This window comes from Podospora pseudoanserina, chromosome 4 (genome assembly GCF_035222485.1).
Source record: "Podospora pseudoanserina strain CBS 124.78 chromosome 4, whole genome shotgun sequence".
Taxonomy (NCBI): Eukaryota; Fungi; Ascomycota; class Sordariomycetes; order Sordariales; family Podosporaceae; genus Podospora; species Podospora pseudoanserina.
The window spans coordinates 1,321,215-1,344,412 of NC_085923.1; the positions used below are offsets into that span (position 1 = coordinate 1,321,215).

Below are 23,198 nucleotides of genomic sequence, written 5' to 3' on the forward strand. Positions count from 1 at the left end.
GGTTCTAGGCCAGGAATGGTGTGAAACATACATTGCTGCGACTAGCTGCTACTTGTTGTATCTGGGAGGACGCCAACCTCAACACTTCCGGACGGCCTCTCAGCTTTCCATCTCGCAAAACACAACCTATGGGTATGGAAAATAACGGCAACGGCAGTGAGAAAATCAACACGGGCTGTCTCGGAATGGCAACGTCTGCGGCACGCAACGCTCAGTACGAACCGAACCAGCCGGAGGCTTCGAAAGAAGGTTCCATCCAGCTTACCCTTGCACCACATCCAGAATCCTTCCTTCACTCCTTCAAAACTGGGCTTCTTCCTTCAGCACCCCTACCCCTGCCCCCAGACCGGAGCAGATTCCAGGTTTTCGGACGAGTTGAAGGGTATCGACGGTGTTGACGGTAGGGGGGGAGGGGCGGTGCGGTGCAGAAAGACTGCCAAGGTCCAAGCCTGCTCTGTGCCGCAACCGTTCCTGTCAGACGGGGCGATGTGATGTGGATATCAAAGAGGCACTCAATGACACATGGGAACAAGAAAGAGGAACGGTTCTCGTGTGGCGCAAAGGCCGTGAGCTGGGCATCCAGACCTTCTTGACGCATTTTGATGCAGATTTTCCTTTCTCAGCAAAGCGTAATCCGACACTACTGCGTAGCAGAGGTAGCTAAATGTGACGTGATGTCGGTAGTAGTCCAGTATCGGACGTAATAGGGAGGTAGACAGGCCTTGGTAGGCTTGGGAGGCGTTCGGAGGCTTGGGGAGGTAGGGTGTCTTGGGACTGACTACCCTAGGTAGCGTCGAGGTAGTGTCGGATGTAGAGTCCACAGCGTGGGGTGTAGCAGGGCGGCTGACGATGCCAGAGTAGTATTAGCCCCCAGTTTCTCCCGCGAACTATTGGGAGTGTGCGTGGTGGTGGCCACGTTCTGGCATGGCCAAGTTCTGTGCGGGGTCGGAGTGTGAGGCCTGTGATTCGGTGAGTCGAGGGCACTCGATCCAGACGGGTGATCTTCCTGCGCATGCAGCCAGCGATGATGGGGGAGGAGGTGGAGGAGGAAGTGGAGGATGGAATAAGTTGAAAGCGCGTGATGCGTGATGCGAGGCGTCTGCAGTCTGCAGCGAGCCCGTTGGAAATTCGCTCGAGATTTATTGGTGGTATCGGAGAGACAATAGATTGGCTGATCTGCCTTGCCCAGCTGCATGGCTGCAAGGTCCCCGTCCTCGCTACTTCCCTTCTCAGCTCCACCATCTCCAAGTGACATCTTGTCAATCTTGACACCTTCCGCGAGCAAAAGCTGGCACTCTGGCCGGGAAGAGACAGTGCCGGCCATGCCGAATGCATGTTCGCTATTAGGCAACCGCAGGGTCGGATACTACCCAGACCGTCAGCACGTTGCAGGCAGGGATGCATGTTGGTTTTCAAGGGGGGGGGTTGCAATCGTATTCAATGCCCAGGTCGGATACAAGTACCGTACCATAGACCAGACTCAGCCTTAACCTCCCCAGTCGTCACATTCTCCATTCTCCATTCGCCGGGCGCGAAGGGCACTTGATTGACGTCGGTGAACACACCATGATCGCTGGACCGAGCATTTCCGCGAGCCCTCCACTGTCTCGATTCCAAGAGCCGTTTTATTGTATGCGCCGTGGCTTGAAGGGCTGAGAGGTAGAGGGGGTGCGGGTGGGTCATGAGCAAGCGCTGAGAGTACATGCATGTATGGAAGTCGAGGTGATAGCCGTGATGTAACCGCACAATTCAAAGATGGGATGAACCAGAGCGAACCAATCAGGTGTTGCAAAACCTCGTCAATCTTCCCGTATCGCTTCTCGGGGACTTCTACAAGAGGCCAGCGTGGATGCGTGCAGGGCCAAGAGAGACACGGGAAGCTCCGGACTCAGTCTTGATGATCAGGAAAATGGCTGAAGAATCTTGGTATCTCGAAAAGACAGTCAGTTGGGGGAAACGGTTCAAAGCGTTGAACGGGACGCTGATTCGTCATCCATCCTTTCAGTTGCCATTGGTCATGCTCCTGTTGTATTATCGACCGTGCAGTACGTGCCGCCCCACCATCAACCACTTCCTTCGTCTGTTCAGTGACTGTCCGGCTCCCCTCGCTTTGGCTTCGTTCAGCCAGCTTCGTCAGGCGACACGGCGAGGACCCTTTGATTCAGTAAGACACCACACGAGATTGTTATGAGGCAGAGTGAGTGGAAGAGCTGGGCGCCTATGCGAGTTTACGGACCGGATCCAGTGTGTCTGAAACGTGCATATTCCTTGGGGGCTTTGTTGACTGACAATGTTGAATCCTGCCCTCTCTTGCCATGTTCAGGTGGTCTTGGTAGTCAGCAGTATGGTGTGAAGTATCGAAATGGGCATTCGTTGGCGAGACTCTAATTCGGTCAGAAGATGGTGTCGAGAGCTCGTTAGAATTTGGAACTGCCGTCCCATGAGATCCGATCAAGATATCCTTTTTGGCGGCCATCGCTTTCAGAGTATCAGGGACTACTATATTCCGATCTCGGCACATCCGTGATCTCGGAAGTGTATGATAATGCCAACATAACCAGCAATAGCAATCAAAATAATCAAAGAGAAAAAAGATAGGTCATCGATTAATCATTTCTTCTCGACCTCATCCTTCATGGCCTTTCCGATAATGACATTTTCTTCGCCAACCTGAGGCGGTTCAAGTCACTCAAATCAGCATTCCGCTTTCCATACCTCCCAATTTTGTACCAAGGCAGTGAGAATAGCGAGTCCATGCTCTCCAAGCTTCGACCTGCCGTCTCCAGCACTATGAAAAACACCCATACCGCACCAGGAATGGTAACGATGGCAACGGACCAAAATGTCCCCTTTGGTGAGATACCTCCGAGTTCCAACTGGAGAAGCATGTTTGGCACAGCCCGTGTATTCCCGTATTGATTGGCAAAATGAAACGACATGGCGAGTGAGGTGCAAAAAGCCCGGATTCTCAAGGGGAAAAGCTCCGCCGTGAGTAGATATTGCATGCTGTTCCATCCCAACGCCCAACCGAAACCTGAAATGTAGATCATAGCAATCGCACCCTTGGAAAGTCCTGACTGCGAGGGGCTGAGGAGATAGCCCTCTTGTATGCCCAACTCGGGGACTGCAGGGTGGGAAACGGCAACGTAGATCATCGACACAGCCTGCAAGGTGATGCCAATAAGCAGCGAGCGCTTTCGGCCGATGAAATCGACGAGGAAGAGGGCGCATACCACGGCGGCAGTGAGCTTAACGATGCCAAACACAGCTGTCACCCGAAGCGTCCTGTCTGTTCCAGTTATCCCAAGAATGTTGAACAGGTCTGGGGCGTAGAGTGTGATAGAACCAGCAGCAGACCATTGTGACAGTATCTGTGCGCAGATGGTGAGGCATACGCGGTAGAGGTTCGTTGGGACAGTGAATGCCTCCTTCAAGATTCCCATCCATCCAGATCCCACAGCTGCATCCATCTCTTCCAAACGGCTTGACGTGATGGCGCTGATCTCCTGAGTTACATAGTTATGTTCTGGGGACAGGTTTCGAAGACGAGCCATGACATGAACGGCCATCTTATGCTGACCTTGCTTGATCAGGTACCGCGGAGACTCGTACTGAAAGAGGCTTAAAGTAAATATCAAGACTGCAAAGATGAGATACAAAATTGTCGGCACTTCCCAGCGAGCTGCCGTTGTATCACCCAGGTTGACTTGACAGCCGTAATTCGTAAAGTATGCCAAGACGATGCCCAAGTACACAAAACCGGTGAAGATGCATGTACACAACCCCCTGACACTGGCCGGGGCAATTTCCGCAATGTAGACAGGACCAACAACAGGTGTTTGTCCAACGCCAAGTCCGACGATAAACCGACCAGCATATATGGCGCTCAGATTGCCTTTGGCTCCCATGAAGATGACAATGCCCAACACCCACAGCAGACAGAGCTGCCGTGTAGCCCAGATGCGTCCGATCCTGTCACAGATGAGGAAGGCGCTGAAGCTCAAGTCAGCATGACAAACGCGTGACCGGCGACGCGCAGGGTAGTTGGCAGATGGAACCTTGACCTACATCAGAGCCCCCCCAACACTCCCTAGTTGAACCATGGAGGAAACATTGGCTTTGATGTTGGCTTGCTTAACCTCGGTATAGGAGCTGTAATTGATGGTGCCCTGGAAGTGCTTGCTGTTGAAGGCGCCGCTGATCAAGCCCTCGTCAACGCCTCGTGCTGCGCCCAAAAGGCCGAAAGAGAACACGGCAAACCATAATCTCCAATTGAAGATTTCTTTTGGTTCGCCCAAATCCTGGAGCCGAAAGATGTTCACAGGCTTCTTCACGCCCCCCGCCATTCTGTGCTGACACGGCAAAACAAAATACGAAGGAGCAGAAAAAGAAAAAAAAAGCAGAACGCAGATAATCCAGATGAAAAAGGAAACTCGTCTGGGAGGATCACACCTACCTAAGTAGTCCATATGAGGTGGGGTGTCTCTTGTGAACACGCAGAGATGGTGATACGGTGACATGCTAGGTAGACAGAAGGGACGTCGATCTGCCCTATCCGACGGCGTGGCCCCATGGCGTCACTGAACCATGGTCCGGCAGTTGAACGTCTGCTGCTCGTCGATCTCGTTGATGTAACTTTGTCGGTCTCATTGCGAGTGCAAAGGTGAACGTTGTACTTGTTGTGTGTTACATGTGAATCCCATTCAGGCAGGTGCTGCAAAACCGAGAAATTTTGTGACTGGCCAGCAAGTCCGGAGCCCGGCCTTGTCTCGGCTATTCATAACGAGGGAACCACACTGGGAGTTACATGGGTATGTAATTCTGGACTTTGCTGAGATCCTTCGCTACGGTAGGTTGTCTGTGGTTCGGCGAGTTGCAAGTTGGCCGCCCTGTCAATGGTGCCGAGATAGACAGTTGTGGGGTTTTTTTTCCAGCACGGCACTTACAGACAATCGAACGGCTCCGAGAGGTATACTTGATATAAGATAACCGCTGCTAGAGAATGATGGTCTCAGGTTGATTTGGACGTTGAAAGAAGCATTTGGTGGCTACTGGTACCCCGGATCTCCAGCAAGGAATTTGACTCATCCCCACATTATTCTCCGGGCCTATAACCTACCGTCTTAGTGAAGCGGGGCCCGTGTGCCACCGTTCCCCCGTTGGCTTCTTCGACCCAATGGCAACATATGTCAAGAGACCGGCCCCCTTTCTAACACCCGCCGAGTATCCATCACCCTTGCCCGTGTCATCAGTCACAATGGGAGGACTACCAGAATACGTCCATGTCAACCACAGAGATGCCCGGCTATTTGTCGTCTCGCTCCTCGTAGCCTCTGGAGTATCCCTCCAAAATGCCAAAACCGTCGCCCTGGGCCTAGTCCAAGCCGACCTGCGTGGCGTCGAAAGCCACGGTATCAACCGTCTGCCATCTTATCTCGCCCGCATTCGCAATGGAATCCTTGATCCCAAAGCAGAGCCCACTCTCACTCAAATTACTCCGGTTGTGGCTCAGGTAGATGGTCATAATGGCTTTGGCTTCCCCGCAGCCCACTTGGCGATGAAGACAGCCATCGAGATGGCCAAGACGCTCGGCATTGGAATGGCCAGCGTCAAGCACAGCAACCACTTTGGCATGTCGGCTTGGATCGTGCAGCAAGCTGTTGACGCCGGGATGATGAGCTTGGTTTTCACCAACTCATCTCCTGCTCTTCCGGCATGGGGTGGGAAGGAGAAGCTGCTGGGGGTCTCGCCTATTGCCTGTGGTGCGCCGGGCGGTGAAGGGTCGATACCATTCATATTAGATATGGCGCCCTCGGTTGCGGCGAGAGGAAAGATTCATAAGGCGAAGAGAAGAGGGGAGAAGATACCGGGGGTCTGGGCCTTGGATGCTGAAGGGAGACCAACGAATGACCCGGATAAGGCACTCGATGGAGGTGTGATGTTGCCCATGGGTGGACCGAAAGGGTCCGGGTTGGCCATCATGATGGATGTCTTTTCAGGTGTTCTTTCTGGTTCAGCATTTGCCGGCGGTGTCACTGGACCTTATGACATGTCTCAGCCCGGTGATGTCGGACATTTCCTTGTCGCCATCAAGCCGGACTTGTTCATGAGCATGGATGAGTTTAAAGGCCGGATGACAACGTTGTATCATCGAGTGGTGAGTTCAAAGAAAATGGAGGGCGTGGAAAGGATATATTTTCCGGGCGAGATTGAGCTATTGACGGAGAAGAAGAGGCTCGCTGAAGGCATCCCGTTTGTGCAGGCCGAAATTGATGCTCTGAACAAGGAAGCTGAGCTTTTGAAGGTTGGAAAGATTGGAGAAAGCCTTCGACTTGAGTGCCTGTGACCCATCGGCTAAAATTGTGCCCAGCGCATCCTTGCTACCAAATGTATAATAGATAGAGCCTGCCAGTCCCTATTGTTGCGGTTTGTGTAAAGACGATTGAGTGTCCATCAGTCTTGGCATCGTCGGACCGAGCCGGGCCGGCAGCTGTTCTTGACGGGTTGGTAGGAACCTTGCTGGCTGAGAACGTCAGCTTTCCCACTGCATACAAGATGCGATGGCACCAGGACGAAAACCAAAGTCCGCTGGCCCGGCGCCGCCGTCGTCAACCCTAGTTCTCGATAATGGGGCTGACACCATCAAGGCAGGCTTTGTCACCGTCGACGACGACACGAGCGATAACGCGCCCCGCGTCATCCCTAACTGCATCGCCCGCGACCGCCACAACAAGACCTATGTCGGCGCCGAGCTGGAAAAGTGCAAGGATTTTGGCGAGATTACCTTCCGGAGGCCAGTAGAGAAAGGATTTATCGTCAATTGGGAAGCTCAGAAAGAAATCTGGGACCGCGCCTTCTTTGACGACAAAGCCCCCCAAAGATGCGATCCCTCAACAACCCGCTTGGTGCTCGCTGAGCAGCCAAACTCGCTACCAGCTCTTCAGACACATTGTGACCAGATTGTATTTGAAGAGTATGGATTCTCCAGTTATTATCGGGGCATCGGTGTGTTTTGCCTTGTCCTCTTGGGCCCTTCTTTTTCTGCGCAGATGCTGACAGTGTCTGGTCACCAGGCCCCTCGTTCAACGCCTACCAAGACATACAGGCCATATTCCACACCCCAAGGACCCCCGATACTATCATTGATGTACCCGCCGAAGTTATTTTGTTGGTAGATTCAGGATACTCCCACACAACCATGACGCCCATCTTGCAAGGAAGGCCGCTACACACCGCCATTCGGAGACTCGATGTAGGCGGCAAGCTGCTGACCAACCACCTTACCCGCCTACTCTCTGTGCGCCACTTCGATATGCGTAACGAGACATACATTGTGAACGAGATGAAGGAGGCCGCCTGCTATGTTTCTCTGGACTTCAAGGGAGACCTTGACAAGACGTGGAAGGGCACGCGAGGAGAACGACGAAAGGACTACGCCACCGGTGGGGGTATCGCAAAAGATTATGTGCTCCCTGACTCCCACACGCGATTTCACGGCATTGTTCGAGACCACGAGCCAGGTGCTGCCGCTCGGGCAAGGAAGAGCGCCGTCTCCACCGAGGATATCTTGACTCTTCGAAATGAACGCTTCTCTGTGCCCGAGGTGCTGTTCAATCCGACCGACATTGGGCTTCGGCAGCCTGGACTGGCGGATCTGGTTATGCAGTCACTTTCGGTCCTCCCTGTCGGGCTGTGGCCAGGACTGCTGGCCAATATAGTGGTGGTAGGAGGGAACGCAAAGTTTGTCAATTTTATCCAGCGTCTTCAGGTTGAGTTGCTGGAAAGAGTCCCGGACGAATGTGTGGTCCGGGTAGCCCGTCCCGAGGACCCCATTGTCAGCACCTGGCTGGGTGCTGCCAACTTTGCCAGGCATGAACACGCAGACCGATTGGCAGTGACCAAGCAAGAATATGAAGAACACGGAGCCGCGTGGGTGGCTCGGAAGTTTGCGCTTGGGCTTGGGGTTGATACATCAAGATGAAAACATGTAAAATATAACTTAGCTATGATACTCCCCCCCCCACACACACACACACAGACCCAAGATTTGTCTTGTTTGTATAGTAATGCATTCTTTTGGCAGAAAACCTGACTGGCCTTTAAAGCCACAAGGTATTCGGTAGCTCTTTCACTTCCACCAGATTGAGATGCCAAGCATTTGAGCCATTTGGAGTGTGCATTTAGCATTTGATAGGTTGCTCGGTTGGCAGGTGGGGCAGCTGCGCTAGCTTTATCTAGGCCTTAGCGCTACTACAAGCTTGCCTGGCGCACGCCAAGGTAACTTTTGGCCTTGTCCACTTCCCTGGGAATTTGAACCTTGAATTCAAAATCTGGATACCCAACGGTCGAGTCGGAGCGCGTTCAGCTTGGGTCGCCAGAATCAACGTCCGACCAACATCGCCTCGGCGGCATCAGTGGATCAAGGCGACCAACATGTCCTACAACTCACGGCGACAACAATCGAAACACGGCTACGACAGCCAGTCGCGCGATTATCGCCACGGCAATGATCGCAACAACCGTGACCGCTCCTCGCGTGCCCGCGTTTCGTCCCCCCCGCCCCGCCGAGACTACAGGGACAACGGCGACTCTTATCGCCCTCCCAGTCCCTCATCGAACAGTTATGGCCATTCAAAGCACAAGGGATACGACTCCCGCTCGTCCTACGGAGCCCCCGCACCCGCGCCGCCAGCATACAATCCTCCTCCTCAGCCCTCGTATCCGCCCCCGCCGGGTGTCGACAACTACCGTATGCCGCAAAGCGACTTCACCTTTCGGGTAGAGAAACCTGTCGGACTGCAGCAGGAGCCGGACTCTTACCGGCCCCAGAACAACCGCAGACTTCGTAATGATCGGGGGCCTCAAGGTGGCCGTGGAGGGCGTGATTTCCGCAGCGGCCCAGGCGCCCGAGGTCGTCTAGGCCGAGGCGGGAAGTTTCGCCAACCATGGCGACCATTTGTGGCTGCCGAGCGAGATCTTCTTCACACCGACCACAATGTTGGTGACGAGCAAGCATTCTTTGACGAGCAAGGCGGCGTAACATACAGAAATGTGGACGAGCTCTCAGATAGCGAAGAGGCCGAGATGGATATCTCTGGTGACGAAGAGAACGGCGACGCTGAACCCTCCAGCAAACGAGCCCGGGTTTCGATCGACCAGTCGGCTGCCGATGATGTGCCAAAGTGGTCCAACCCCGACCCTTACACAGCTTTGCCACCGGAGACTTCTGGCCAAAAGAAGAAAGACGTTGTGCAACTGATCCGCAAGGCCCGTGTTCAGGCCAAGGAGACCAGGACATCACTCCCTAGTGAGGCTGCTGACTTCATCTCCCTTGACTTTGATGACAGTGACGATGGCCATGACAGCGAGGACAGCGAGCATATCAAGGAATCCGATCTGGTATCTACACGCAAACCAGGGCTGGAGAGTGCCCCTGCAGCCAAGGACACAACTCTCCCCCACAAGGATACTGGTTCTGGTAGGCCATCTAGAGTTCCGGTTCTGATGCCCGATCCCACCCCTGCTGCGTTGGGTAGCCGAAAACGCACGCATGACGATCAGATAAAAATGCCCCATACAAGGATCAAGAGACCGGCCAAGGCGCCCTCGGGGGGGCACATCATCCCGGAATGGCGAGCACTTCCTCATACGTCAGCCACTCCTTGGTTACGAATGGACAACTCAGATTCGAAAGATCCCATAGTCTGGTATGTCCGTTTTGAACCCCTTACATGAACCGCAACTAATGCTGTCTTCCGTAAGGCTTCACAAGGAGATCGTGGATTTTTATGACTATATCAAACCCCGAGAATTTGAGCAGCACCTCCGTCATGATCTGGTGCAACGGATGAGATCATTCTGTCGCCGATACTGGCGTGACTCGGACATGCAACCTTTTGGCTCGTTTCCATCTGGCCTCTACCTCCCAACCGGTGACATGGACATGGTCATGGTATCCGACAGCTACCTGCACGGCGGGCCTGCGAAATACAACTTGAAGAAGCATCTCTGGCAATTCAAGAGCTTTCTTTTGAGAGAAGGATTGGCTTGGGAAGATGATATCGAAGTCATTACGAGAGCTAAAGTCCCACTGACCAAGTTTGTTGACCAGAAAACAGGCCTCAAGGTTGACATCTCGTTCGAGAACAGCACGGGAATCACTGCTATTGAAACGTTTTTGGCCTGGAAAGACATATATCCGGGAATGCCTGCGTTGGTGACTCTGATCAAGCATTTCCTGTTGATGCGAGGTCTCAATGAACCGGTGAATGGCGGAATCGGTGGCTTCTCGGTCATTTGCCTCGTCGTGAGCATGCTCCAGATGATGCCCGAAGTGCAGAGCGGGGCTATGGACACGCGCCGTCACCTCGGTGACCTCCTGATGCACTTTTTCGACTTGTACGGAAACAAGTTTGACTACCAGAACGTTGCCATTCGCCTCGACCCGCCCGGCTATATCAGAAAGGTTAGTTTGTTCCTTTGCATGAGGCCACTCCATTCGCCATGGCTAACTCTGAACAGACTCAAGTGGACTCGTTTGCATATAAGAATTACGACCGGCTCTCCATCATTGACCCCAACAATGAAGAGAATGACATCTCAGGCGGGTCCAGCAACACAGGCAGCATTTTCGCCTTGTTCGCCCGGGCTCACGACGATCTGCGACACAAGATGCGGTCCCTGGCGGAGGATCCTCGCAGAGGAAAGGGCAGCATTCTCGGTGTCATCATGGGGGGCAACTACTCGAGCTTTGAAGAGCAGCGCAGTTTCCTGGAGAGTTTGGCTAACCAGCAGCCGGGATCGCCGCTTTCAACAAGACCCCGATCTCACCAGCAAACTCATCATCAGTCTCATCAGTCGCACCCAACGCATCAGTCTCATTATACTTCCGACCGTCGCCGCAATCCTCGAGGTAGCAGGAGGCGGCCCTGACTTTGGGCACCACTTGACATCTTTGGCAAGAGTTACGAGAGAAGTGCGGGCAACATCATCATGTCCATTTTTGGGGCACGTAGTTACTCAGTTGGAGCATGGGCGTCAGGGTTTCCACCCAACAGGATAGCCGAGCTCCCTGACCGCGGCTGTAGGGCTGGGTCTGTGTCGACACCCCTTATGCTTTTGCGTCCCTTCACCTTGACTCTTCAGATGTTTAGGCGGTTGTCACGTTTGTAAAGCAGCGAGGCTGAAGTGATAACAGAGTCTACGTCGCAGCTCTTGGCTTGCAGGTGGCCTCTGTGGTTATTGAGGCCTCTTTGCCATGCATACTTACCCAATATTGTAGTGTAGAGCGAGGACAGGCAGCCCGACCGTCGCCGAACCAAAGGCTGCCCGCCTATTCGCAGTCTTTTGCGCCGTGTATTACATAGGCCGTCATCCGGTTCTAATCAACCAAGGAATTCTTCCTTTTTTTTTTCCGGTTTCCATCTTCGATTTTAGTGAAACTAACATGGAAAGATAACAGGTGTTGAGGGCATCCTGGGGGTCATTCACGCAAGACATCAAAGTCTTGTCGGATATTGGAAGCTATTCCAATGATATAGGTATGCTTTCCACTGTCCACCCTTTTCTCACTGCATGCTGCACACATTGGCGGGTGGCTGCGGGGAGGATTGGGGGTGGGTGGGTGGAGGATCGAGAACAAAGGAGGGAGGTGAGGTGTGGTAATTCTTGGGTCCCGTCGCTTGGCAAGGCATTGAAGATCTGCCAAGGAGGACCCCAGGACCGTTTGGCCCCGTGCGCCGGGGACGGTCCAGGATTAAGCTCAACGGCTGCCCCACGGGAGTCGGGATGATGACGATTGGGGGGTTCTGACAACGGCGTTGCCTCGGCCACACTTTATTCTGGCAGAAGTCCCATACCGGCCAATCCGATGGACACGATGATGGCAAGGCGTCGAGCTTTGGGTAGCGTGCATTTATCCTGCACGACCTTGAGGAAGTCACCTGCTGTTGTCAGAATTGTATGGATACCTACCTACAGTGCCTATTTACACACCAATGGGCGTATTGCAACGTCCCCTCCCACCACCAAAGCAGCCGTTGAAACGAACCACGGCATATGCCGCCCGCATCTTTGTTTTTTTTTTTTTCCTACTACTCTTGCGGCGGGGAATTTTCTCCACCAACCGGTTTTATCTGTGTGAGTAAAACGCCACGTGAATATGGGGGTAGAGACGAGTATCAGAGGATGAGGCTTCAAGGTTTCTGATGGGGCAAGTAACACTGCAAGGATGGCGGTGATTAAGAACAATAAAAGCACGAGAGACATTTCGGAACAATTTTCATCTGGCCTTGCGGGAACTCGCAGGGTTACTGGCATGGTGAGGTTCGGTGGGCCAATTAGGGGGGGCACCTGTTTGGGGTAATATATTCATGGTCTTGGGTTGTACGATGGTTGGCAATGAGATGGTAAGCTTAATTCGTTTATTGGGAGGGAGAAGGGAGGAGGCATGAGAACGGGCCGGATGGGATGGGCTGTGGGAGGAGGTTGTGCAACGTTGGGTTTTACTTACTGGACAGGATGGATATTGGTCGTATGCGGTACCTATGGTATGGATGGGGCGCCGTTGACATCCGGGGAGGTGTTCCCGGTTGAGTGGGAGATGCAAAAAGTGCCATGCTTTCCTACGGGCGCGGACCTTGGAAAGAGAGGAAAGCTTTACGCCTCGTGGGCTCATGTGGGCGCTGCTTTCTCGTCTCGTATCCCACCTTCTACTTTGGGGGAGGGTCACCGACACTGCTGACTGCTGATCGTTTGGTTGTTTGGTGGTTTTATATCAGGTCGTGCCATGGTCAAAAATTTGGTTGTGCTTGATCAACCGACAGCACTTCTTCAGCGGTGCTCGAGGCTGTTCAGACACCATGTATCAGGCAAGCAATGTTTACTTTATATGCGGGTTTGCCGCCATTGGTATGTTTCCTTCTGCTGTTCTTCCTGATCTCCTTCTTTTCTGACGACTTTGGACGCTTTGTGGCTGAAACGAGACAAACACTGACAATGACAACCGCCAGGCGGCGCCCTCTTCGGCTTCGACATCTCGTCTCTGTCGGGCACCCTAGGCACCCAAGCCTACAAGCGCTACTTCAGCAACCCAGTTTCATACACACAGGGAGGCATCACCGCCTCCATGCCCGCTGGCTCTTTGCTGGGATCTCTCGTCTCGTCCTTCCTGGCGGATAAGTACTCGCGCAAGGTGGCGCTACAGATCTCTTGCGTGCTATGGATCATCGGTTCCATTCTCATGACGGCCTCCCAAAATGTTCCGATGCTGTGTATAGGCAGGGTGGTGTGCGGTTTCTCGGTTGGCATCGCGTCGGCGATTGTGCCAGTGTACCAGAGCGAGATTGCGCCCAAGGAGATCAGGGGCAGAGTAGTGAGCTTGCAACAATGGGCTATCACGTGGGGTATCTTGATGTGAGTTTGACCCCTTCCACACTTTCTTTTTTTCTTTCAGTTTTCCCCTTTCTCTCGTTCGGAGATAGTTTGAGCTAATGCAAGAGTCAAGTCAATATTTCATCCAGTTCGGAGCTGCTCATGGCACTGGAGGTGGACCAAGCGATCCCGATCAACCAACCGCCGCCTTCCGAATCCCATGGGGCATTCAAATGGTGCCTGCTGTCATCCTCTTCGTGGGTCTCTTCTTCTTCCCTTACAGTCCTCGTTGGTTGGCGTCCAAGGATCGATGGGAGGAGGCTCTCCAGGTTTTGGCGAACCTACATGGGAAGGGAAATACTCGCCATCCCAAGGTACTGGCGCAATATCAGGAGATTGAAGATGCCTTGAAGTTTGAGAGAGAGCAGGCTGTGTCTTCATTCAAAGCCCTCATTGAGCCAAGAATGTTGAAGAGGGTGGCACTGGGCATGAGTATTCAGATGTGGTCTCAGCTGTGTGGCATGAACATCATGATGTAGGTCTCCTATCATGTTACCATCTTTTCACGCGAGGGGATGGAAGACTAACATTATGACCAGGTACTATATCGTCTACATCATGGAAGGCGCCCAGATTGCCTCTCCTTTGGCTACAGCATCGATTCAATACGTCATCAACGTGGTGATGACCCTACCAGCCATCCTCTTCCTCGATAAATGGGGCCGTCGTCCCTCCCTGATCTATGGATCATTCGGCATGATGACTTGGCTATTCATTTCTGGTGCCCTGCAACAATATTACGGACAGCCCAACACGGAGGAGACGAGAACGCCCGACAACAGCGACATCACCTGGATTGTTATTAACAACCGGCCTGTTTCGTCCGCCATTGTCTCGTGCTCGTACTTGTTTGTCGCTACATTCGCCACGACTTGGGGTCCTGTCTCGTGGACCTACCCAGCGGAGATTTTCCCGTCCAAGATCCGTGCCAAAGCTGTTTCGCTTTCAACATCGGCTAATTGGTTCTGGAACATGGTACTTGCCTTTGCCGTGCCGCCGCTGTTGTGGAACATCTCTTACAAAATGTACTACATCTTTGCTGCGTTTAACGGGGCGGCTTTCATCCACATGGCACTGATGGCGCCAGAGACGAAGGGGTTCACACTGGAGGAGATGGACGAGGTGTTTAACTCGGGGAGGCCAGCTTGGAAAAAGTTTGATAGGGGAAGCAGGTTGGAGGAGCTGGAGAGAGAGATTGAGAGGGGGAATGTCAAGGTCTCGGTGCCTCCTGGTGGTCGACCCGTGGCCGGCGATCCAGAGCAGGGCGTTGAGTTGAAGAAGGTGGCTACTCCTCCGGCTGGAAACCCTATCTCATGAGGCTTAGGAGCAAATGGGAAGACTTGGGAGCAGCGGTTGGTTTTCCGGCGGCTTTTGATTACCAAAAGGGTTGTTAGGTTGAGAAAACCGGGGACATTTGGCTTTTGAAGGTCTGTTGATGGGGTGGAATCTATCTACTGTTCCCACATGCATAGGCGAGCGCATAGCGGACTGTTAAAGGAAGTTTTAGTTGTAATTTGATGCTTGTGTGCTCTGTGTGGTAGATATGTGTCCTTAGCTCTGACAAGTCCTCACCGTCAATCCGGAATAGCTTCGAAGAGCGACCCACCAATGCAAACAAAAGGGCGTATCTCCGTACTTAAATCCTAAACCCCGAAAGCTCAACCCTCGTATGTGTTGCCAAGCATCATGATTTCAAGACTTGGGCATCAATAGTCTCAGTCTGGTGGAGTGGATAAAGGCACAAGCGATGCAGCAACGGAAGCGAGTGTTCCGCTCCTACGTCAAGCTCTGACGATGCAGGTCCCACGTCTTGCGCTTCAATCGGTACCAATGTCTTAATCCCTTTTAACCCCGTGGAGGTTGCCCCTCAACCTGTGCGGGGTAGCTTCATGTTTGTGACAAGCCGAGCGTGGAGACCAAGGAGGCAAAGAAAACACCTCTGTGGATAGATGGACGCCGTGCATAAGTAGCAAGTATCTACGTCAGATCTCTCCTGGTCATCTTTCTTCTAGAGAATCAACCGCGATTCAACAAGACATCCTCACCTAAGGCCTTCCAAAACCCCCCAGCAGTCAGTGAAAATGAGCGGCCCTCCTAAGACGCAGGCTCTCATCGACTCTCTTGCCAACTCAAAATGTGAATACCGCCGCCTAGGCCAGTCAGGCCTCCGGATCTCGGTCCCTATCTTCGGCTGCATGTCTTTCGGCGACTCCCGCGCCATGAGCTGGGCAGTCGGCGAGGAAAAGGCCCTCCCCCTCCTCAAAGCAGCCTACGACCGCGGACTCAACACCTGGGACACGGCCAACATGTACTGCAACGGCGCCTCTGAAGTCCTCATTGGGAAAGCCCTCAAGCAGTACGACATCCCCCGCCACAAAGTCATCATCATGACCAAGTGCTTCTGGGCAGTCGGCGAAGAAATCGAGCTTGCCGCCTGGCAGAACAATAAGGAGATGGTGACCAAGTCCAAGGACTACGTCAACCAGGGTGGTCTGTCAAGAGCGGCGATTTTCAACCAGGTCGAGGCGAGCTTGAAGAGGCTGGATACGGATTACATTGATCTACTGCAGATCCACCGCTTCGATCCCGAGACGCCCATCGAGGAGACGATGAAGGCGCTGCACGATCTTGTGCAGAGCGGGAAGGTGAGGTATTTGGGAGCGAGCAGCATGTGGGCGACGCAGTTTGCAAGGATGCAGTTTTGTGCCGAGAGAAACGGTTGGACTAAGTTTGTCTCGATGCAAAATCACTACAACTTGCTGTATCGTGAAGAGGAAAGGGAGATGAACAGGTTCTGCAACGACACCGGGGTGGGATTGATTCCATGGGCGCCGTTATGCAGGGGCCATTTGGCCCGGAGGCTGGATCAGTTTGGATCAACGGATAGGAGTAAGGGGGAGAAGGATAACCAGCCTGGGGCCCATGGTACAGTCGAGCCTGACATTACTATTATCAAAAGGGCCATTGAGTTGGCGGACAAGCATGAGTGGCCTGTGAGTAGCCCCATCTTCTGTTTGGGTATGCATATGATGACTGACTGATCTGTTTGAAATAGATTTCCCACGTTGCATTGGCTTGGATCAACAAGAGAGTTGCCAGTCCCATTGTCGGGTTCAACAGCATTGAACGGATGGAGGAGGTGATTTCTGCCAACGGCAAGGTGTTAACGGAGGAGGAGGAGAAGTATCTTGAAGAACTCTACCAGCCAAAGGCTATCCAAGGCCACGCTTAGTGGGCGTCTGCCTATACTAGATATTTGACTTGTATATTTAATTAGAGCCTTGCAGATATTTCATATATCAACCTTTGAAGACTAGGTATGTTCTCTGTTGTTATGCTCAATACGATTCAAACAACTCATGCAGCCGTGTTTGTTCTCTGTAGTAGTAAAAAGAGACGAATGATGCTTGAAATGATTCAGAATTTGTCATACAAAGACCTTTCAAGCAAACAAGCTCGGACAACTAAGGTCCCAACCATGGTAGCCTAAGCCACCTAGAGGATGTTGGACTCAGCCTCTTTATGGCCGAGAAACTTTGAACTTATCTTTTCCAACTGATGTTTCGCCTTGTCCTCTACTTGTGCAACCCCCAGAGAATATTTGTATCACCTGGCTTGTTCAACAGATGCACTGCTCCGTATCACATTCGGAGGGCTACATATCTATTGCTGTACAGCATCTGAGTCTAAACACCCCTTTGTCTTGAGGTCATTAGGAAGGCAACCCTGTGCAACACCAGACTAAGCAGACCCAAGCTTTTGCTTTTGGACCTAAGCTAGAGTGATTGACACAACAACCCTTGTGACTGAGATGATAAATACCCAGGGGCTGAATGTAGCTCATGTTGCTGAAGTCGGCAAGCCCTTGTAGTACTGCATGCAGTAGAGAAAGTCAAAAAATACGCAATGCATCACCTCTGCATGAGGAGGGATTGGGTAAAAAACACAGGCCGATCAAGATGGGACTCGAACCCACAACCTCAGTCTTGAAATTCCTCAATTGAGTAGGAGGACCACACGCTACCATTGCGCTACTTGACCTGATTGGATTTGTTAAAGTTTTGAGTCAGGAAATGGGTCAAGTGTGGAGGACCACGCAAGCAAACTGGTGTTGAGGTTTCATTGATGTTGATTGGTGTTGTTTGATTCAAAGGTTAGGGTTAATATATCAAGGAAGCTTCGAGAAGGCGGAACAGCTTCTTCCTCTCGGCGCGATGGGACATCAATGCTTGTGGGCTGTGATACGGATAACGGCAAACACCGACCGGGGGGTGTTCCCGGAGCCGCACCGCGTGTTGGTCACACAGAGCACCGCCTCGCCGAAGCAGGCTTCATCCGAGTACGGGACGAACCGCATTGAGCATCGGGGCCAGATCAATCTCCCCGAAACAGAGATGGTGGGGATTTGCTGAGAGATCAGACAAGGGTTCAGCATCAGCTGAGATGACCAAGATGAGATTAGCGAGTTTCCACGTAGTCTTGTCAGTTCGGCTTCCAAAAAAGCAGACGGCTTCACGGCTTCTACCTTGTTCGACTTTGGCGCAAGGCTTGTGCTGTTGTGCAAAGGGGGGCGGAGATTGACCCAGTCCACTTGGGTTAGTTTGAGCTCGGAACCAAACTGCTGATTGGACATCGGCCGCTCCTGAAGCGAAAAATCATTTTTGCCGTGGTGTTTTGGGACGGGTCGACAGGCGCCAAAAGTCATCTTGTGGGGCCCCGGATTTCGCAGCTTCCGGAGACTTATGCACAAGTTATGCATTGCCGTTGATGAATGGCCGACGTCTCTGACGTGCAGGACTTGATAGAACCGGTTTGAAAATTGTCACGAGGAGTGGCGGTTGACTGCAAGGCACGAGTGGCATGCGTCAATTCGTCATCATCTCTATTTTGAATCAGTCGAGACAGATGTGTTTGTAATACAGAAGTTACAATGTCGTTGACGCTCCGGCCGAGGCATAACCTTTTAATGAAAATGCTCCGTGCTTGGCACCCGACCCTGGGAGACGAGTTCACCGGGTTTGTGCCAAGCCGAGGTCGGGAATAATGCAACCAGGCATCTTGTCGCCAGACCACACCCGGGTTTTCGGGGAGTTAGCAGGTGCAACAGTCCGCGTTGCCCTGTTGCGGACCGTTGGCGCCAGGTACAAAAACGATGGCCTCCCTCTTCGTGGCTCTTCTTGGCCAGATGCGATCTCCCGTCAGCCAAGAATCTCTTCCAGATCCCCGGATTGGCATCATCCCATTTTCGGACATAATGGCAGCTGAACGCACAGGATCCCAAGACTCCATGATCGAGATGGACGCTCAAAACAAAATGACAGAAAAGCCGGCCGCCTACGACCCCAACTCGGACTTCGAAGCCGCCACTATCGTGCCCGACCCATCAGAGAGAGGAACCACTTCAGGCAAAGACTCACCCGCCGTGAACGATGAGGCTGTTCAGGATCCCAACATTGTTGACTTCGACGGTCCCGAGGACATGGACAACCCCATGAACTGGCCCATGAAGAAGAGGTGGCAGAACATTGCCGTCATCTCTGTTCTCACCATCATCACCCCCCTCGGCAGTTCCATGTTCGCACCCGGCATCCCCAGAATCTTGGCCGAGTTTGAAGAGAGCTCTTCCACCGTCGCTACCTTCATTCTCAGCGTTTACATTCTCGGTTTCGCCTTCGGACCTCTCCTCGTCGCTCCTCTGAGTGAGATTTACGGCAGATCTGTGATGTACAACACGGGCAACGTCTTCTTTTTCATCTTCACCATCTGCACGGCTCTTTCCAATGGCATTCCAATGATGATGGCCTTCCGCTTCCTCATGGGTGTGGCCGGTTCAGTTCCTATCACTCTCGGCAGTGGCAGTATCTCCGATATGATGCCTGTCGAATTCCGCGGTCGCGCCATGGCAGTCTGGGCCATTGGACCTCTTCTGGGACCATGCATTGGTCCGGTGGCTGGTGGCTACCTCATTCGCGCAGCTGGCTGGCGCTGGGTCTACTGGCTCATTGCCATCGTCACTGGCCTCATCGCCGTCTTCACCTTCTTCACCCTCCGCGAGTCCTACGCACCCGTCATCCTCGAGCGCAGAGCCGCTCGCCTCCGCAAAGAAACCGGTAACCCCATCCTCCGCTCCAAGCTCGCCGACAACACCACCACTCCGGCCGAGAAGCTCAAGACCGCCCTCGTACGCCCCATGTACTTCCTCTTCCGCGTCCCCATCGTTACCCTCCTCTCCCTCTATGTCGCCGTCACCTATGGTGTTCTCTACCTCCTCTTCACCACCTTCTCACTTGTCTTCGGTCAGAACACGCTTGGCAGCAGCTACGGCTTCGGGGAGGGTGAGGTCGGTCTTGTCTTCATTCCCTCCGCCATTGGTATGGCTCTCGGAATTGTCATCTTCGGTGCCATGAGCGATAAGCTGGTCACGCAAAAGATCAGCAGCGGAGAGAAGCACAAGCCCGAGATCAGACTCACACCCTTCCTGACCATTCCCGCCGGTGTCACGCTTCCTATCGGCTTGTTCTTGTACGGCTGGACCACCCACTATGGCGTTCACTGGATCGTTCCCATGATCGGCGTTGTGATTTTCTGCTTCGGACTCATGGGTATCATGATGGCTTGCCAAAACTACTTGCTGGTAAGTACTTGCTTCGTCCTTTTGAAGGCCGAAACCAAAGTTGCTAACATGATTTCAATAGGATGTCTACCCTCAAAACGCCGCCTCTGTCACCGCCGCTCTTGCTGTGCTCAGATCTCTTGCTGGCGCCCTCCTCCCTCTGGGCGCTATCGACATGTACATTGCCCTTGGCCTTGGATGGGGCAACTCCCTCCTTGGTTTCATCTCCCTCGGGCTGATTCCCATCCCTCTTCTCTTCTTCTTGTTCGGAGAGAGGATCAGAGGCGTCAAGAAGGTGCCCACCGCCACTGAGGCCTGATCACCCTTTACTTTCTCATTTCAGCTTCACTGTTCATATCTGATGACATTCTTCTCTTTGGCTTCCGGGTAACTTCTTTCTGCATGGCCGGCGTTTGGGTGAAAACATGATTTTAGAGGGAAACGGATATACAAAAGCAGGCGGGCAATGTGTATTTTCTTTGGTGCCGCTGTTGTCGGGATACGCATATACAAGAGATACCACTATAGAGTTTAATGTTGCTTTCGAAGCTTGTACTTACTACCATTTATTTATTTTCGTCTAACGACAAAACAAGATATGAGGCCCTGCCTTTCTATTCAACCTCTTTCCTCACTTGTCTCCAATGTGGGTTTGCAAAGACACTGGTTCCTAACTCACCACGTCCGTAGCAGAATGATGGGATTAAATTGACAGCTGATATTTCAACCGCATGAAAGCCACAGCTGGGGCCTGTTAACTGTTATTGACCCTATTTCGAAGACTCGCGTCCCCGTCAGAATGAGTTTCGTGCGGTGATACGCAGACAGGAGCGGGGTGTCCCGTTGGTGACGTGCAGATCCGAATAAGAAGGTCTGACTGGTCGGTTGGCTCGTTCATTTTTGTCATGTGCGACATGCATCTAACCACATGCCCATCGCTTATCGTTGTCACCAACGCCAGCATTACCCGACCGACAGCTTCTCCATCGAACAAGCCCCGTGGACAGCTCAAGTTCTCAACAACCACCCCTTTCCGCATGCACTCACAGACGAACCAACTTCCCAACCAACCGCTGTGATATATACGGGTAATCAGTGGATGCAGATCACCATGGAGAGTGCTAAGAACTCGTCAAAGTCGAGCAACATGAAGGAAATTCTTGCTCGACTGGGCGGTGTTTTCCCCATGGATGAAGAAGTTGTTTTGAAGCGTAAGTTCCCCAGTCACTGACTTGAGAACTGGGTGGATGCTAAGAAGACCTATGCGGTAGTTCTACCCATGGGAACGAAGTTGATCGCGGTTGAGAAATTTGGAGTTAGTGCTTTCACAGCCACTGGTCGTATCAAGGCCCTGGAACCAACCGGTGGCCAGAAAGAGTATTTCATCAAGGTAAGAGGTCCTATTGGATGCTGGGTACCTATCGTTCTGCTAGATAAAGCGGATGGTTTATTTATTCAATTCATAGGTTGCCTATGGTGAGCAAGGGCGGGTCATGCTGAACGGGGAAGCCATGTCGTCTCTGATGATCTACGACCTCATGCCGGACTTCATGCCGAAACCCGTTGGATTCGGCGCCTATCAACAAGAGCAAGCTGCGTATTTCTATCTCTCCGAATTCGTGGACATGGTTCGTCGTCCATCTCGTTCATTCGCAGAGCAAGAACTTACTTGCACGAAATAGGATGTGACCACCCCCCCAGATCCCGTTGAATGGACGAAACGGCTAGCTAACATGCACAAACTAAGTCAATCACCAACCGGACAGTTCGGCTTCCCTGTAAAAACCTGTGACGGCAAAACAGCTCACACGACTGACTGGGAAGAGAGCTGGGCCGTCTTTTACCGCACACTCTTCTAGGAGTCTGCAAACGCGACATCGAAGCCAACGGGTCGTGGCCTGAGTTGGAGCTCGCGACAGAACAAATCGCCAACGCCGTGATCCCCCAAGTTTTGGATAACTTGAAGATGTCAGATGATCAAAAGATCAAGCCCTGAATTATCCATGGTGACCTATGGGAGGGCAACATGGGGATCAGCAAAGAGACCAACAAGTCCCTCCTCTTCGATGCTGGATCATACTTTGACCACAACGAGATGGAACTTGGGCACTGGAGGTGCGAATTCAGTGCCGTGTTCCGTGACAAGAGCTACACGGAACACTACCAACAAAATTACCCTCCTCCTGAGCCTGTGGAGGAGTTTGACGATCGCAACCGGCTGTACAGCCTCAAAGGAGCCATCGTTTATTCCGCTGGCCACCCGCAGAGTTCCATGAGAAAGACGTAGGTGTTTTGACTTGACGGAATCAGTTTCTTTTGCAGCTCGGCTAACCAAGGTGGTAATTAGGGCGTACAACAATATGCTGTATCTCATTGAAAAGTACGCCCCACTGAACAAGGTAGACAAATACGATCCGAACATCGACCCATCCATCACGGGGGCATGCATCGTGCCCCATCTTGCCGAGGGGTTTATTTGAATCGCTAAGCGTATTTCCAAGCATAGTTTATGAAAATATATGAGCAACAGTCATCTACCACGAGCCTCATGGAAAGGCATAGTGTGGCGAAAGACAAAGATGGGAGACATCCAAAGAAGACTTGGGACATCAGGTTGAACATGTGCCCACAATGCATACACTGGATATATAGTAACGAGCGAAGCAAATACTTTTGTGTGTGAACAAGGAGGATGCAGTGAGTGAGGTCAGGGGGGCAGAGCGGCTGGGGAAGGACTAATTCCGACATGGTTGGTGTATTCTAGAAACACTTCGAGTCAAGCGAACAAAGCTCTTCTGATGAGAACAATCAAAAAAGACCAACCTAGACACTGTTGATCAAAACAGGCTTAAGTTAATGTTGGATTGAGAAAAACTGCAAAAAATGGACTCGGATACCGGGAGTCGAACCCGGGGCTGTTGAGAGAGCAGACACTTCTGAGAAGTGAGAGTCAACGATGTTACCGCTACACCATACCCGATTGAATCGTGAATGGTCCGATTTGATAGAAGGTGGGGCGGGGTTGGGGCAAATGATGGGATCATGGACAGCGTTACACAGTACAAAGAGACGACAAAGTAGGCAAAAGTATAGTCATTATGGGGTAGAAAAAAAGAAAACGGTTGTTGATTAGTATTATTAAACATTAGCTTGG

The 23,198-nt window shown here is 52.3% G+C and overlaps 10 protein-coding genes and 2 non-coding genes across 12 annotated transcripts; 10 read left to right on the forward strand and 2 right to left on the reverse strand.

Moving 5' to 3' along the window:
- Positions 1 to 1,343: 1,343 nt before the first annotated feature.
- QC764_0064090 (uncharacterized protein) lies at positions 1,344 to 1,704 on the reverse strand (the record flags this gene model as incomplete). Its single annotated transcript, XM_062940548.1, has 2 exons — positions 1,344 to 1,366; positions 1,476 to 1,704. 2 exons carry the CDS (start codon positions 1,702 to 1,704, stop codon positions 1,344 to 1,346), a joined length of 252 nt encoding a protein of 83 aa, XP_062800262.1.
- An 809-nt stretch (positions 1,705 to 2,513) lies between these two features.
- QC764_409860 (uncharacterized protein) lies at positions 2,514 to 6,382 on the reverse strand. Its single transcript, XM_062947270.1, has 3 exons — positions 4,947 to 6,382; positions 4,069 to 4,858; positions 2,514 to 3,993 (listed from the first exon to the last, which is right to left on the reverse strand). The coding sequence occupies exons 2-3, from the start codon at positions 4,518 to 4,520 to the stop codon at positions 2,634 to 2,636; spliced, it is 1,812 nt and encodes a 603-aa protein (XP_062800263.1). The 5' UTR covers positions 4,521 to 4,858; positions 4,947 to 6,382; the 3' UTR covers positions 2,514 to 2,633.
- Positions 5,258 to 6,346, forward strand: QC764_409850 (uncharacterized protein; the record flags this gene model as incomplete). The annotated part of the gene is made up of 1 exon (XM_062947269.1): positions 5,258 to 6,346. One exon carries the CDS (start codon positions 5,258 to 5,260, stop codon positions 6,344 to 6,346), a length of 1,089 nt encoding a protein of 362 aa, XP_062800264.1.
- A 178-nt stretch (positions 6,383 to 6,560) lies between the features above and the next one.
- ARP6 (Actin-related protein 6) lies at positions 6,561 to 7,981 on the forward strand (the record flags this gene model as incomplete). The annotated part of the gene is made up of 2 exons (XM_062947268.1): positions 6,561 to 7,005; positions 7,074 to 7,981. 2 exons carry the CDS (start codon positions 6,561 to 6,563, stop codon positions 7,979 to 7,981), a joined length of 1,353 nt encoding a protein of 450 aa, XP_062800265.1.
- Positions 7,982 to 8,433: 452 nt separating this feature from the next.
- QC764_409830 (uncharacterized protein) lies at positions 8,434 to 11,411 on the forward strand (the record flags this gene model as incomplete). The annotated part of the gene is made up of 3 exons (XM_062947267.1): positions 8,434 to 9,707; positions 9,763 to 10,465; positions 10,522 to 11,411. 3 exons carry the CDS (start codon positions 8,434 to 8,436, stop codon positions 10,930 to 10,932), a joined length of 2,388 nt encoding a protein of 795 aa, XP_062800266.1. The 3' UTR covers positions 10,933 to 11,411.
- Positions 11,412 to 11,625: 214 nt separating this feature from the next.
- HGT1_1 (high affinity glucose transporter) lies at positions 11,626 to 14,927 on the forward strand. The gene is made up of 4 exons (XM_062947266.1): positions 11,626 to 12,909; positions 13,011 to 13,413; positions 13,505 to 13,906; positions 13,971 to 14,927. The coding sequence occupies exons 1-4, from the start codon at positions 12,861 to 12,863 to the stop codon at positions 14,746 to 14,748; spliced, it is 1,632 nt and encodes a 543-aa protein (XP_062800267.1). The 5' UTR covers positions 11,626 to 12,860; the 3' UTR covers positions 14,749 to 14,927.
- A 319-nt stretch (positions 14,928 to 15,246) lies between these two features.
- On the forward strand, positions 15,247 to 16,986 carry QC764_409810 (uncharacterized protein). The gene is made up of 2 exons (XM_062947265.1): positions 15,247 to 16,424; positions 16,487 to 16,986. The coding sequence occupies exons 1-2, from the start codon at positions 15,513 to 15,515 to the stop codon at positions 16,661 to 16,663; spliced, it is 1,089 nt and encodes a 362-aa protein (XP_062800268.1). The 5' UTR covers positions 15,247 to 15,512; the 3' UTR covers positions 16,664 to 16,986.
- A 396-nt stretch (positions 16,987 to 17,382) lies between these two features.
- On the forward strand, positions 17,383 to 17,472 carry QC764_0064160. The gene has a single exon. It is a non-coding gene; the product is annotated as a tRNA-Arg (tRNA).
- Positions 17,473 to 18,416: 944 nt separating this feature from the next.
- On the forward strand, positions 18,417 to 20,675 carry QC764_409800 (uncharacterized protein). The gene is made up of 2 exons (XM_062947264.1): positions 18,417 to 20,065; positions 20,127 to 20,675. The coding sequence occupies exons 1-2, from the start codon at positions 18,584 to 18,586 to the stop codon at positions 20,361 to 20,363; spliced, it is 1,719 nt and encodes a 572-aa protein (XP_062800269.1). The 5' UTR covers positions 18,417 to 18,583; the 3' UTR covers positions 20,364 to 20,675.
- Positions 20,676 to 20,845: 170 nt separating this feature from the next.
- On the forward strand, positions 20,846 to 21,726 carry QC764_0064180 (uncharacterized protein; the record flags this gene model as incomplete). Its single annotated transcript, XM_062940549.1, has 3 exons — positions 20,846 to 21,255; positions 21,376 to 21,434; positions 21,511 to 21,726. Exons 1-3 carry the CDS (start codon positions 20,973 to 20,975, stop codon positions 21,724 to 21,726), a joined length of 558 nt encoding a protein of 185 aa, XP_062800270.1. The 5' UTR covers positions 20,846 to 20,972.
- A 344-nt stretch (positions 21,727 to 22,070) lies between these two features.
- On the forward strand, positions 22,071 to 22,852 carry QC764_0064190 (uncharacterized protein; the record flags this gene model as incomplete). Its single annotated transcript, XM_062940550.1, has 2 exons — positions 22,071 to 22,327; positions 22,392 to 22,852. The coding sequence occupies 2 exons, from the start codon at positions 22,071 to 22,073 to the stop codon at positions 22,522 to 22,524; spliced, it is 390 nt and encodes a 129-aa protein (XP_062800271.1). The 3' UTR covers positions 22,525 to 22,852.
- Positions 22,853 to 22,932: 80 nt separating this feature from the next.
- On the forward strand, positions 22,933 to 23,024 carry QC764_0064200. Its single transcript has one exon. It is a non-coding gene; the product is annotated as a tRNA-Glu (tRNA).
- The last annotated feature ends 174 nt before the right edge of the window (positions 23,025 to 23,198 follow it).

What these genes read in the sequence shown, in the direction of transcription:
- QC764_409860 (XM_062947270.1), bottom strand. Translation starts at nt 4,520, where the DNA reads ATGTCACCGTATCACCATCTCTGCGTGTTCACAAGAGACACCCCACCT. An exon ending in AGTGTTGGGGGGGCTCTGAT is followed by an intron (nt 3,994 to 4,068) that starts GTAGGTCAAGGT and finishes CTTGAGCTTCAG; the next exon opens with CGCCTTCCTCATCTGTGACA.
- HGT1_1 (XM_062947266.1), top strand. Translation starts at nt 12,861, where the DNA reads ATGTATCAGGCAAGCAATGTTTACTTTATATGCGGGTTTGCCGCCATT. An exon ending in ATCACGTGGGGTATCTTGAT is followed by an intron (nt 13,414 to 13,504) that starts GTGAGTTTGACC and finishes GCAAGAGTCAAG; the next exon opens with TCAATATTTCATCCAGTTCG. An exon ending in TGTGGCATGAACATCATGAT is followed by an intron (nt 13,907 to 13,970) that starts GTAGGTCTCCTA and finishes CATTATGACCAG; the next exon opens with GTACTATATCGTCTACATCA.
- QC764_409810 (XM_062947265.1), top strand. Translation starts at nt 15,513, where the DNA reads ATGAGCGGCCCTCCTAAGACGCAGGCTCTCATCGACTCTCTTGCCAAC. An exon ending in CGGACAAGCATGAGTGGCCT is followed by an intron (nt 16,425 to 16,486) that starts GTGAGTAGCCCC and finishes TGTTTGAAATAG; the next exon opens with ATTTCCCACGTTGCATTGGC.
- QC764_409800 (XM_062947264.1), top strand. Translation starts at nt 18,584, where the DNA reads ATGGCCTCCCTCTTCGTGGCTCTTCTTGGCCAGATGCGATCTCCCGTC. An exon ending in CTTGCCAAAACTACTTGCTG is followed by an intron (nt 20,066 to 20,126) that starts GTAAGTACTTGC and finishes TGATTTCAATAG; the next exon opens with GATGTCTACCCTCAAAACGC.